Source organism: Equus asinus, chromosome 13 (assembly GCF_041296235.1).
Source record: "Equus asinus isolate D_3611 breed Donkey chromosome 13, EquAss-T2T_v2, whole genome shotgun sequence".
Lineage (NCBI taxonomy): Eukaryota > Metazoa > Chordata > Mammalia > Perissodactyla > Equidae > Equus > Equus asinus.
Window position 1 is genome coordinate 45,797,344 of NC_091802.1, and position 14,409 is coordinate 45,811,752.

A 14,409-nucleotide genomic window follows, 5' to 3' on the forward strand; every position below is an offset into this window, starting at 1 on the left:
CCTTTGAATGTAAGGGAGGCTTATATCAAGCACATAACAGATTTTAGAAAGTACTTTAAAAATGCAGTATTAAACTAAAAAGTAGTACACTTTAGTGCTGTGGTAACATAGTAAAATATGAAAGTACTGCTATTGCCCTGCAGAGTAAGGTCTTTTGATTGTTTTCCCCTTTATGGGGGTGACTTCTCAGTATCTGGAATCAAGACATTTATTTGGGTAAAAAGGAAGCAAAAACTCAAAGAAAATAAAAGGTGGTTGTTTTGTTTCATTTTTTTGAGTTCTGTTTTGCATCACCTTTTCTCTCCAGTTTCCCCCACAAAGAAACAAAAAGTAAACTGATTGTTTTACTTTTGCGTTACTAAAGCATTAATGGTGTTACTAGATTTCTTTGACTCCCCAATGTAAGATATTGAAACTCTATATAGGAAAAATCTCATATAAAGCTATCCTCAGAAATAATTTTATCTGAATTAGTAAACTCTTTCAAGATACTCTTCTAATGTTCTAGGATAAAGTCATTTTGAAAGTCTAAATATATATCCACTTATAAGAGAGTAAAAGACTAACACTTTAGTGGATAAGTTTCTTCTGGCTCCTTATTGAAGTTTCTGTGTTTATGATGCATTAATTCCTTGCATGCTAAGTTGAAAGTTGAACATAGGAGGGACGTGGCAGAGCCACTGCCTTGCCTGATGAAGCATAGGAAGTGGGCTTAGAGCCTGACATGGCATTGAGGGAGTACTTTCAGTGATACACAACAAATTCCCTTAGTCAGCAAGGACTTTGAATGACACTTCCTTTGATTCTTAATTCTTACCTCCTTTGTTTCCTTCTATTTTCTATACCTTGAAAGAGAAATTGATCTCTACTCTGAAATACACAAAATCAAAAAGTTAAAACAAAAGGGCAGAGAACTATAGATCTACAGCATGCTGAGATAAGAAATGACTTGAGGGGCTGGCCCCATGGCCGAGTGGTTAAGTTCGTGTGCTCCGCTGCAGGCGGCCCAGTGTTTCGTTGGTTCGAATCCTGGGCACGGACATGGCACTGCTCATCAAACCACACTGAGGCAGCGTCCCACATGCCACAACTAGAAGGACCCACAATGAAGAATATACAACCATGTACCGGGGGGGCTTTGGGGAGAAAAAGGAAAAAAATAAAATCTTAAAAAGAAAAGACTAACTTGAACAGTTATATATTTAGTTCATAAGTTTCTAAACTTTTTTTTTTTTTTTTTGGTGAGGAAGATTGGTCTTGAGCTAACATCCATTGCCAGACTTCCTCTTTTTGCTTGAGGTAGATTGTTCCTGAGCTAACATCTGTGTCAGTCTTCCTCTATTTTATGTGGGATGCTGCCACAGTGTGGCTTGATAAGTGGTGCTAGGTTTGTGCCTGGGATCCAAACCTGCAAAACCCAAGGCTACTGAAGCAGAGCATGCAAACCACTATGCCACCAGGCCGGCCCTAAACTTTCTTTTTTTTTTAAAACAGCATCACCTTTATGTTACCAAATGAAATATTCCATGGAATCTTGATATATGAAAAAGAACAAGTGTGGAGCTGCTTTGGTGGAATGAGGGGTTGGGCCAGAACTGCATTTGCTCAGCATCTCCACAGGGGCTCTGGAGGCATCTGTCTCCTGGGAGTGCCTTTTAAACTGTCCAATCCTCTGCACTGATGGTGAAGCCCAGAGGGGTGGCGTCGTGGAACTCGGATTCTCTGGAAGCCAGGTTCATCGGTCCCAGTGTAGTGTGTGTTCTGTCACTGCTCTGCCTAAGTGCTGGCAAGTCTTGTCTTTTCAGAAAGGCATAAAGATGATGAAATGAAGCATCAGAAGAAGCAAAAACTGCCAAAAGTAGCAGCTTGAAGAATGAGCCTAGTCAGAAGTTTCAATTGAGGGAAAAACATATTTAGTTACTTTTAGGTTCCTATTCCTTCCCTAACTGTCTCCTCGGCTTTCTTTAGTTGAGTACTTTCTGTGTATTTTTGTTGTGCTGGGATATACTGATTTCAGAAAACATCACTGTTTTTTTAGTTTTATTTTACTATTCTGTGGAAAGTTTCTCTTTTCTGACTCTTGCCTTAACAAAATACCCCAAACTAAATTGTGCTAGATTACTTAAAATAGTTTCCTTTTGCTCTCTTTGTAAATAAGAACTAAATACTTTAAAAATTATTGGTAATTATAATGTATAAACATGTTGTATTATCCTTTTAAAGTCAGTGTATGAATATATCAGATTATATTTTTGTTCCTAATCTTATCAAATGATCTTAAATTGGAAAAGTACTAAAAAAAATGTTAACACATGTATGTAAATTCTTGTTCTAAGAAAACTGGAGTTTCCGTGAGTTCAAATTTTCTATCAATTTCGCATTTTCTTTAAAGAAAGTCAAGCTGATAGCCCTTTAAATTCTTTTTGCAAGGAGTAGGATTTTAGAGCAAACAAATACAGAGCACTGCCAATTACCGAACTGGTGATCCTTTCACCCGAGTTTACGTGCTGTAATTGATCTCCTTGATGTAACCGTGGGATAGAAACATTTATAGATATGAAGCATCAGCTTTAGAGGAGAGAAAAAACACTGTGTTTATGATCTTTATAGCTCTGTTATTTGGGTATAAATATAAAAGAGGTCAGATTGTCATAGAATGAACTTGAAAGAGAGAAAAGGTTATCATCCATTCATTCAAGAAATATTTGAGCACCTGCTATTTTCTCAACAGCTTGGTAGATAGTAGTAGAGAAAATAGGATGAGGAAAGATAAGGGATCTGAATGGAATGAATAGGTGGAAAGAAGGGAGAAATAAGAGAATATTTAGGAATATCCTGGAAGAGTTCTCAGAGACAGGCTAACATTCAAAATGTTAATTTTCCATTTTGTTTACAGGCATGCGTGTAGGGAATACCGGATTCACAAAGAACTGGATCATCCCAGAATAGTTAAGCTGTATGATTACTTTTCACTGGACACTGACTCGTAAGTGCTCTGTCATTTTAGCTCAGCAGTTAATATTATTTTCTTGCAGGATGTTGACTACTCATTGAATAGAGTTTAAATCTGTATCCAGGAAATATTCTGCTGGGGAACCAAATATATGTATTTATGGGCAAACTATCATCTGTGAATTCAGATAGGGCCCAGTAAGACATCTCGTGGCCAGAGGACATGTGTGGTTGTGTGCTGGTGAATGTTTAACAACCAGCTTGGTGGGGAGAAGGATAGGGCTAATTTGTAGTATTTGCCAATTTTTGTGGTGTAAATACTCTCAACGTGTCCAATTTCAAGCCACCAGCTTAAAAAAACAAACCCAGCTTTGAGATATAAGTTACATACCATATAGTTCACCCGTTTAAAGTATAATGGGTTTTAGTATATTCACAGATAGGTGAAACCATCACCATAGTCAATTTTAGAACGTTTTCACCACCTCAAGAAAAAAAAACCCATACCTTTTGCTATCGCCCCTTGTTCTTCCTCCTCCCACCCCAGCCCTAAACAACCACTGATTTACTTTTTGCCTCTATAGATTTCCTATTCTGGACTTTCTTGTGAATGGATCATATAGTGTGTGGACTTTGTGACTGGCTTCTTTCACTTAGCAAGGTTCATGCTTATTGTAGCATGTATCAGTACTTACTTCCTTTTTATGACCAAATATATTCCGTTGTATGGATACACTACCTTTTGTTTATCCATTCATCCTACCAACAGTTTAATAACCAGCTCACAAAATTTGTCAGCTCTTGGTAACTGGCATAATTGGTGCCAGCATAACACTGACATGCACCAGTGAGTGTGGACTGTCTAAGAGAGTCTCTGCCCCACCCTGGAGACTCTGATGAACACTGATGGGCCTTTTAAAGCAGTACCAGCAATTTGCTTTTATCATAGAATGAGAATGAACGTGGCACAAATGAAGGCATAGTCCGATGCTGCATGTTAAAATAAGGTTCCTAGGCTTACAGGATATTAGAACTGGAAGGGATCTCAGTCTAGCCTTCTCATTTTATAGGTTTTGGGGACCAGAGAAGTTAAATGCCTTTTCTGAAATCTTTAATAATCTTAGGCTTTGTTGTATTTCATTACCTGGAATAGTCAGGCTCTAGCACCTCTGGGTTTATCTAGGAGTTTAGAGAGATTTCAGCATTTGGAAACGTTTTCTCTGTAGGAGTCTGAACTGAGTTTGGAGAACATACCCTAGGACTGGCTTGCAAGTGTTCTTCTTAGCCTCCCGGGGTGATTCCAGGATTTTTGGCCGCTTCCAGACAGCAGCTGTCTCGGAGATTGCTACGCAGAGAACCGTAAATGCTACACATTTAGAAATGACCCCAAAAGGAGACCATAATTCCCTTTGGAAACATGATCTGTCCCTTCTTCCATCTGCTCAGGGATTTCTCCTTTCCAGTAGAGTGGCCCTTATACCAGGTATAGCCATCTGTTTTTAGCATGGGGTGGAATTCAGAAAAATATCTAGTTAGAGAGCAGGTCTTCACAGGGTGACTTTACTGTTTTCTTTGAGTAAATTCTTTGACTACTAGGTAGACAACCCCGACTCCCCCAAAATGTAAGTACCAAAACCGTTTCAAAGATAAATATAATGGCTTGGAGTGTCTGCTGTTTTGAGTCATATACATACTTTTAGCTATCTGAGAAATTGAGCTGATTCTGTGCTATTCTTGAGTTGTTTACTTTGATCTTCCTATTGTGTTTATGATGAATTTTCACCAAAAATAAGTCAGACCATCATTTTAAAAAGTCTTCTGAGAGTTTCATGGATATTGAAAGTTAGATTTTATTTTCAACTTGCACTGGCTCAAAGAATAAATCCACTAAGCATGAGAGTCTGTATCTCAGGCTTCAGGGTCTCAGATCAGAAAACCTGTAATTTTTCCAACATTTATTCCCAAATAGGGTGCTACCGTGCCTTTTGTATGTTTCCTAAGAAGCATAAGCTGTTGTTCAGTTTTGGACCCCACAGGACTGTGCACGTCCACATTTCATTGCACTGCCTTTTGAAGGCAGCAAATTGCCCAGAGGCCCATTGTGCTAGTCCTGAGCCTGTTTCCTCTCGAGTCTGCTCCTCACTGTCCCCTGTTAATGCACCTTAGGTAAGCTCACCCTTGTAGGCTGTGTTTACCAGGGTCCTGTGTCAGTTGTTCAGCTGTGTTCAGCCACTGGGGAGACAGAAATGGTTGTGGGTGGAGACCCTCCCCTCCCTCCCCCCGCAACTGTGGTTCCAGTTACCCTCAGTAACCCTGGGTTCTGGTTGCACCATCTCCTCCCTCTGGCCCTCTGGCCTTAGGGTGCTAATGACTTCCTGCTCTAGATGATCTCTGGGGTATCTCACTGGCCAGTTTGTCTTCTCAGCTCTTCCATCATCTCTGTGATCAGTTTCCTGAATTTAAGCCCCTCTGTTTTAAATATTCAAGTGGTTTTTGTTTCCTGGCTAGACCCTGAGTGATACACCTGCATTGTCACAGCTTGGAATAGTTTAAAAGGTATTCATCTCTCAGGAATACTCAAACAGTTCAGGAAGCCTTACTTAAGTTTATAACTGCCTTGGAAGATAAACACATATAACCCTTAATGCCACGAATGGTATGTAGTTTTAATTTTGGGTCTGTATGATGCATTGATATAAGTGAAGGGAAAAAACCCATACTGTGTCGAAACACATTTGTTAGAACCACAGATACTGTACTTTTAAAAGCTCTTTTGTACCTTGTGTTTAGTAAAGAGAAATTGTAGTACAGTATTGTGCCAAACTGCCAAGAGATGTGGTGTGCGACTAGTCTTTGGGACCTGGGCAAACCCTAGATCTTCCTCACTGTCAGCACTCAGGCTCATAGAAAATGTTTGCAGTGAGGATGGTGTCCTTGATCACAACATCTTGTTTAGAAATGTGAGGTGGATGTGTGAAGCAGACCCTTCCAAACAGATCTGTAGCTTTATAGTTTGGATTCAAGAAGAGGTTTGCTATGATGAACTTTAGCACGACAGATTCCAGCAGGAAGGGTGTGGAGGCTCTTCACCAAGAGAGGAAGCAGTGTTCTTCTGTAAACCACTCAGGTTGCAATACTGGGTAAAGAATAGAAGAGTATTTGAAGGGACAAAGAAGAAAGGTATGAGAAGACAGTTACCTGAAGTTCTCACTGGGGCTGCTTCAGTTTGTCTTAATCTGTTTGCTCTTATCCTGTGGTCAAATGTTGGTTTATTTGTCTTAGGTTTTGTACAGTATTAGAATACTGTGAGGGAAACGATCTGGACTTCTACCTGAAACAGCACAAATTAATGTCGGAGAAAGAGGCCCGATCCATTATCATGCAGATTGTGAATGCTTTAAAGTACTTAAATGAAATAAAACCTCCCATCATACACTATGACCTCAAACCAGGTATGTGTAACTTTCAGGAGACACTATTGTTGGCTTTTCTTTGATCTTACAGATGACTTTTAATTTTACAAAGTTAGAGAGTTTGGCGGGAGCCAAGAAGGCCTAATAACATCTGACTTTGGATTGCCTGGGTAGGTGTGGGAATAATAGAGTCCTGGCCACGCGGCGCTGGGTTTAGGAGGTGAGTCGTGTTAGAGGCTCTGGAGAAACAATGCCCTTGTCTGTAGAACCAGGGCAGTTTATGATGTCAGTCCAATAAAGAACTGTTCTTTTTAAGAACAAGCTCAAGCTCTTTTTAAGAGCAAGCTCAGTTCTGTTTTCCCATTGCTCACCCTACATAGCGGTTCCTCTACTCCAAGTCTCTTTGATAAGTGCCCAGAAATCAGTGACTTTTTCTTGCACATATGCCTCCCCTTTCATTAAATTCCAGGCAGAGTTTTTCATCTTATTGTATGGTTACTATCTCACTTTGATAGTCCTCAGCAAAGAGTAGAGGGCAGTTAGACTTCTTCCCTCTATTTTTTGTTGTTGTCATCCTCAGCTGTTACTTAGAAGTCTGTGTGTGTTCTCTGTAGACAGCTCTACCCTGCTTAGCTTGGGCATTAGGAAGATGATTCCCATTTACCGCCTGTGTGGCACAGTTGTTAAATTTGCTTTCCTCTTCTGGTAGCTACATATCAAATCTCACTATTCTTTAATGTTCTAATACATTCCAAATAACTAAAAAATTCGTTACAATGAAGTGGTTTTTAAAAAGATGGCCGTTATGAGATTGGGTTCTCCGTCGCTGCGTACAAGACATTTGCCTACCGCAGGAGCTCTAGGTGGCACTGTGCTGCTAGCTTTCATTCCCTTGTATGTTTTCTGTGATTTTTTTCGTGAAAAAAACGTTATGAACGGAGTGGTTTAGAGATTCTTACTGAAAGTTCAGATGAAACTTTCCCACCATTTTTGACCAACTGTACAAGTGATATTTTACTTTGGCAAGTTATTTTTTTTCCACTGCTCATAGTGGTGGTTTTGGCACATTAAGCAGGTGATTCTTGGAAAATAGAAGTTTGCAGCCAGACACTGAGGACTCGCCCCCATCACACAGAGTCCAGATCATTTATTCCAGGGATTCAGATGTGTGTTATTGCATGCAAGAGTTTTGAGTTCAGTTGTTCCCTTCTTGTCTTTTATTGCTTTGGATATTTCTCTTAGTAAGTCTGTTTTTCTTCATGAAGATTTTTATCTTTTTAGGTAATATTCTTTTAGTAAATGGTACAGCGTGTGGAGAGATAAAAATCACAGATTTTGGTCTTTCCAAGATCATGGATGATGATAGCTACAATTCTGTGGATGGCATGGAGCTGACGTCACAAGGTGCTGGTACTTACTGGTAGGTATCTGGGGGCTTTGCCAGGTTGGCTAGTGATATGTGGCTGTGTTATACTGAAGTGTTGGTAATTTATAATTGCTATTTGTATTTTGTCTGCTTAGGCAAAAATGCTGGAAACTAAAGCAGACTTTCCTGCCCAAATAGTTACTATCTTTTCAGCAGCTTGACTCTTTGTATTTACAGTAATTTGTCTTGATTTTCCTTTTCTTTCTTGAAAACCATTGGGAAAGAGATTATGTGTGGCCAGGTGTTTGGATTCTGTGTTTCCTCCATAAGACTGGTCGTACTGGATAGGTGGAGAATAAGGTTGCTCATGGTATGTAAAGGATGGCCCTAAATTCTTTCAGTACAAACGTGGGTCTCTCTCTCCATGGGTTAGTGGGATGAGAGATTCATTTCTAGAGTTGTCTGAGGATGATGGACTCTCAAGAACTAAGGAGTTGTGAAGATCAGAATTTAGAATTACCACAGCATCTCTTACAATCTAGATAGGAAAAAGTGAGCACAGTTTGCCAAGAAATTTATCCACCTCTGTCAGCCATGTTCTAAAAGGTTTTGAGCCACATTTCTTCCCATCTGTTGTTACTCATCTCCCCAACCATCCTACCCTGGCTAGCTCTACCTTCCTTTTCTATGATTTGTCCTACTTTTGCCTAGTATTACTTTTGACAGAACCAAAAAAGATAACCTGTGGCTCAGGCATTTAACTTTGTGATTGTAAAGGTGTGTTAACAGAGCTTCCTTTTCACTTCTGAGAGGGTAACACAGACCCACATGTTGGAATGTGTGATTCTAAACATGGAGAAAGTCTCCAGTAGCACTAAGGGAGGGGTAACGCGTGCTATTATATCCCAGGGTGAGTTGGTCAGATCACTTATGTTGAGGGCCCCTGGGCCTTAGCAGAATAGTGACTGCCTGGGAGTGAGGGTGTTAATCCAAAGCAGACAGAGAAGAGCGGGATGTCGTCCATAACACACAGGGTCAGCCCTGTTCTCGTCAGGCCGATCGTGTTTGTTATGTATGTTAAAGAATCAATCAAATCCTGCTAAAAACAGCATGTCCACAAAATTTCTACTTTCCTTTGCTCCTTATTGTTTGTGGAGATAGTACCTATAGTGAAAATCAGTCCCTAAATTAAAACTTAGGAGATTCTAGATTTTAAATAGAAGCTACATTTACAGTGTTTATTCACTATGGTGGTTATTGTGGGTTAGTGTTCCTGTCACTAAATGATACAAAAATATCTACTGTTGGAAATTCTGGAAACAGGGTCTATACCTCTGCTATTTAAACTCACTGGAACTTGGATTTGAGCTTTTTGTTTGGTAGCTTGTTTTTTTTTTAAAGGTGAAGCTTTTTCACATTTAAATTAGTTATCTCATTGCTACCTATTGCTGTATTTGCTAAGCTATAAAAATTGAGTGGTTGGAATTTAAATAAAAATTATATGATGTTTGAGATTTGCTTCAAAGTGACCCGTTTGGGGGGAGGAGGAAAGGGATGTAGATGAACAAAGGTTGGTCACATGTTGATAATTATTGAAGTTAGATGATAGATATTTGGGGGTTCATTTTACTATTCTTTGTACTTTATGTTTGAAGATTTTTTCATAATAAAAAGTAAAGTAGAGAGGGGGCTTCTGAGAAAATTTGATTTTACGGGTTTCTATGAAGGTTTTAAAAGTCTCCCTTTGGTGGAAACATTGTCATAATCACCATCCTCAATATTTCATCCTCCTATGATGTTCCAGAGAGTTACAGATAGGACATAACAGATTCTAAGTGACTGCAGTATTTGGTCATTCCAGAATTCTTCTACATTGAATACTACTTTTAAATAAGTGACTAGGCCTTGAGAATCCTTTTTCTCTGTGAGGATTTTATCATGATGGAATGTGCAACCACGTTTGTTTTTTAGAACACAGTGTGGTGTCATAGAGCTGTCTTCTACTCTCCCTCCCTGAGTCCTTGGTAGAGAATTAGAATGCTTATGATTTTCAGTATTATTTGGGTGGAGAACTAGTTTATTTCTTCATTTACAGATGGGGAAACTTAGACCTAGAAAGTGATTGCCAGCCTTGTACTATCAGGTGGCAATTTCGTTTGTATTCCAAATATTTGGCAAAATTGTTGCTCTGCATTTAGACAAGTTCAATAACTCTGTTCTTCCCCACCACCTCTACAAAAAAATTACAAATACATTAAAATGATAATTTTAGAATCAAGGTTCTGTTTATTTATCCAAGATCATATCTAAGTAATATATTGAAGAATCTAGAACCATGAAAACTAGGGCTCAGGCAGGTTTTAGTGACATTTGGAAGAGCCGTAAAAATTCTTTTTCCTGTATCTTTATTTCTTTGCCTTTTCCCCCCTCTTTTGTGAGTTCTGTGTCTATATTTTCATTTTTCAATGTGTGTTTTGGCTAAAAGTTTTCATCGTGAAATAATAACCTAGGTCAGTGGTCTTAATCATCCAAAAACGTGTGTTAAAAATAATACGTAAGGGGGCCAGCCCAGTGGCTTAGTGGTTAAGTTCGCGTGCTCTGCTTTGGCAGCGCAGGGTTCACGGGTTCGGATCCTGGGCACAGACCTAAACACTGCTCATGAAGCCCTGCTGAGACGGCGTCCCACGTACGAAGTAGAGGAAGATTGGCATAGATGTTAGCTCAGCGACAGTCTTCCTCGCCCCCCTCAAAAAAGAAGAGAAGTAAGAGACAAGAACATGAAACTAAACATTCTTAAAAAAAAAGAAGAAAGCCCATCATCTGAACATTTTCTGCTTCTCAACTCTTGTGGTCCCCTTCAGGCTATAAGTTTAGATTTTTATACCAGAAGCACAGCAGGGTGTAAAATAGTTTTTCATGGAATTGATTTTGCCAGCATGAAATCTGCAGAAATCGATTTGTTATCTTCAGAATTCTGCCTTCCAGCTGTGCTATGGCTAAGACTCTAGGCAGTGAGTGTTAGCATATTTGTTTGGTTTCCTAAATGCTAAGAGGCACTTACCTTCCACACTATACAATTTGGTGTGGTTGGCTGTCCAGCTAGTGTTTTTAGAGGCTAGGGGTGGGTGGGGAGGGAAGGAATTCAGATGAGGGTTGAGTTGTACTGAAAACTAGTTTGTCTGGCTCTTTGTGCACTTTTTCTTAGTCTTCCAGTAAGCCCCTGATCACCCTTAAAGTCAGAAATGTAAAATATACTTTGATAATTTGGACCTTAATGTCATCACTGATTATATATAGTAGTTATTTCCAGTCCACATTTCCAAAAGAGGCTACCTTAAGAAGACAGAATAGCCACCGTCCTCAGAGATTTGTACTGGGTCCTGAATTCAGATAAACTTTTAAAATATTTATTTTAGAGACATCTTCTTCAGCTAGCATGAAAGGAAACCCACACCACTTCTGGTTATATTTCAATGTTTGTTGATGCAGCCATCATAAAAGGGATTGTACTTCTTTTGTGCTTACTCCTCCTTTTTTAAACTTGTTGAATAACCCTTGCATTAGGCACAACCCTGGGAAAAGAGGCTGGGGTGGGTGAAGTAGGAACTAGGGAAAATATTTACCTCTTTCAGTCAATTGAGAAATGTATTTTCAGGCTTTAGAGGACATTACTGCCTCCTTAAGTCAGAGTATATTTTCGTTTTCTTTCTCCAGCTAGGTCTGAGTTGCTTTTTCAATTCAGATATTTTAATTTCCAACAGGGTCTTCTAATTGCCTTTTTGTATGTGTCTTAGATTTTTACAGTCATTTTTCTAAGAATTTTAATTTCTCTTTTGTCCCAGGTATTTACCACCAGAGTGTTTTGTGGTTGGGAAAGAACCACCAAAGATCTCAAATAAAGTTGATGTGTGGTCAGTGGGTGTGATCTTCTACCAGTGTCTTTATGGAAGGAAGGTAAGAAAGGAGATCAGATGTGGTGGCTTGACTTCCTTCTTGGGTGGCACGTGGATACAGTGGCACAGTCTGGGTTAGTCTCTTGGAGTTAATCATCGGGTTATACAAAATGGAATCCTGAAAGTTGTGGTTTGAAGAAAACACAGGCTTAATAGTAAAAGCTTTATGCATAAGCGGAAATTTTCAACCCTAGTGCACGTAATGAATTTTGCTGGGCTGTTGAACACATGCATTTTTTGCTGTTCTCAGTTAGATCCGGGATATGTTTTTATTCTGATAATATGTGTAGGGAATTAAATGAAATAATTGAAGTATACAATCTTCCAAGAGCCCTTCTTAAGGGTTCTAAGAACCGAAACTTGAATATGTGCAGGGCTGCTTGTTCTCAACCACCCGTTAGTTAAAGCTGTGGTTAGTAAAGCGCACTTTATATTTCTGTACTGGGGAGTGGGTGTCAGAAAGTATTCATTGTCTGTTACCTCTCGTCGAGGTGATAATATAGCATTTGAACACCTAATGACTTAGGTAGTAAACTACACCTAATGAATTCTCATGTTTGTTTTTTCCTTGTGAGCATAAAACCTTATAAATATATATATTAAGATCCAATTGTGTGTTTATATTCATGTTTCCGCTATCTGCGTTTGTATGTTTCAGTGCTCCCCATTAGGCTTTGGGTATAAGCCATGTGGCTGGTCTGCAACTCCCCTGGACTCTTAATATTTTTATTACAGTCCCTAGACCAAGCTCTTAATTCAGATTTCAGCTTCCTCTTTAACTTCTCCTTGATCTTTATTTCTTTATCCTACCTGTCTAATATGGGGAAACTATTCAGAGCTAGCAGGGGTTAATTATTATTTATACTCTGTAATGTGGAAGTGCTGCTGATAATGGTGGCAGAGTTTATCTAGAAGGAATTGTTTGTGATCTCTCAGTAGAAACACTCTAAGGATAACAGTAGACTTGAACTTATTTTTGAAGGGTTTATTAGAAAATGGCAGTTTGGGGCACAGATGAAACCACTAAGTAGCCCCAACTGTGTTTTTCCTACTCTGCTCTTAGCCTTTTACTCTTGTACCTACTTATATGTCTCTTTTTATCTGTGCATTGGGTCTGACTGGGGCACACATACGTATTAAGCCCACAGGTATCACTCAAGGCAAAAGAGTTTGCTGGTTCCTGCCCTGAATCTTCTCTTCTTTGCTGTAAGCAAAGCTTAGCAGAGGTACTCTGATCCAGCACATGCTGCTTCTGGTCCTAGCTCTGCCATAACTTAGATATTGGACTGTGAACAAGTTACTTAAGCTCTGAGCCTTTCCACCTTTATCTGTAAAATGGGAGAATTAGAGGAGAGCATCTCCAAAGTTCCTTAAGCAGTTTTCATTGAGACACATCTTCTTTCCCTTCCCTATGGTTTTCAATTGTGTTCTCTTTCATTTTTAACCAGAGGCCCACTTTTGTTTGTTTTATTTTTATATGATAGCCTTTTGGCCATAACCAGTCCCAACAAGACATCTTACAAGAAAATACTATTCTTAAAGCTACTGAAGTGCAGTTCCCGCCAAAGCCAGTAGTAACACCTGAAGCAAAGGTAAGTTTTGACCCATTGGCCAGCAGAAATGACTGCTTTGCTTTCTGTATTATTTCTTTGGGTAACAGTGGAGGGATTATTCAATACAAAATGCAAGAGTCATTAAAAACATCCTCCTCCTTCTAAATGTGTATTTCTCCAACCCCTACTCTCTTTCCTCCCACAACAAACATTTATGAGTGCCTGTTGAGCACAGTCACTGTTCTGGGTGGTGGAGAAGGAACTGTGAATATGTAGCAATGAACTGTACAGACAAGGCAAGGTCTCTGCCCTTAAGGAGTTTACCTTCCACTAGGTGAGACAAACAATAAATAAAAACAGATACATTCCAGACGGCGATAAGTGTTATGAAGAAAATAAACCAGAGCAAGGGGCTGGAGAGGGGGGAGGCCCCCTTTCGATGGCATGGTCAGGGAGGGCCTCAATGGCACAGTAAGGTTTGGAGAAGTCTTGAATGAGGTGAAGGTGGGGCCACGTGTAGATTTGGGGAAGAATGTTCTGAGCACAGAGAAGTGAGTAAAGCTCAGATGTGAGTGTGAGCCTACTAGGTACACAGAGCAGGTGGAGCAGGGGACACTGGTAGGAAAGGCAGCAGGGCAGATTATGTTATGGAAAGCACTGGAAGGTTTTTATCAGGGCAACTATGTGACTGCTGTTTTAAAAGCCTATACTGTCAGCTGTGTAGAAAGAAAATTCAAAGTAAAAGTTTATTTGACCTGTATCCAACCCAAGAAAACCTGTTTAACACCTATTCCACGTGTCTCACTAAGAAAGGTTCATTTTTCAAGGCCGAGGATCATAATGTTCATTTCTGTGAATTTGTTTTTATCTTCCAAATGTTTTAGTCAAGCAAATACCTATAGATGTCTTTGATTTTGAAAAATAGCATTGGTATCACACTTTTGTGTTTTACTAATTAAACGTGGAAAAAATAGAAAATTAATACTCATTTCATGTTTTAGTCTTTTTTAAATAGACTTTATTTTTTAGAGGAGTTTTAGATTCACAGCAAAACTGAGTGGAAAATATAGTGTTTCCATATACTCCCTGACCTCCCCTGCCACGCCCCCGGCCTGCACGGTCTCCCTGGGAACTGTCAACATCCCTCACTGGCATGGTACATTAGTACAATC

General features: G+C 39.5%; 1 protein-coding gene across 5 annotated transcripts in view; it reads left to right on the top strand.

The window, feature by feature from the left end:
- TLK2 (tousled like kinase 2) overlaps window positions 1-14,409 on the top strand; it is a 109,865-nt gene that overhangs the window by 93,300 nt on the left and 2,156 nt on the right. For all 5 annotated transcript variants that reach the window (XM_044744267.2, XM_070483438.1, XM_044744266.2 and 2 more), the window contains 5 exons: window positions 2,897-2,986; window positions 6,235-6,404; window positions 7,647-7,785; window positions 11,574-11,685; window positions 13,169-13,276. In XM_044744267.2, coding sequence (XP_044600202.1) covers window positions 2,897-2,986; window positions 6,235-6,404; window positions 7,647-7,785; window positions 11,574-11,685; window positions 13,169-13,276 — 619 coding nt within the window. The remainder of the gene's footprint in view (window positions 1-2,896; window positions 2,987-6,234; window positions 6,405-7,646; window positions 7,786-11,573; window positions 11,686-13,168; window positions 13,277-14,409) is intronic.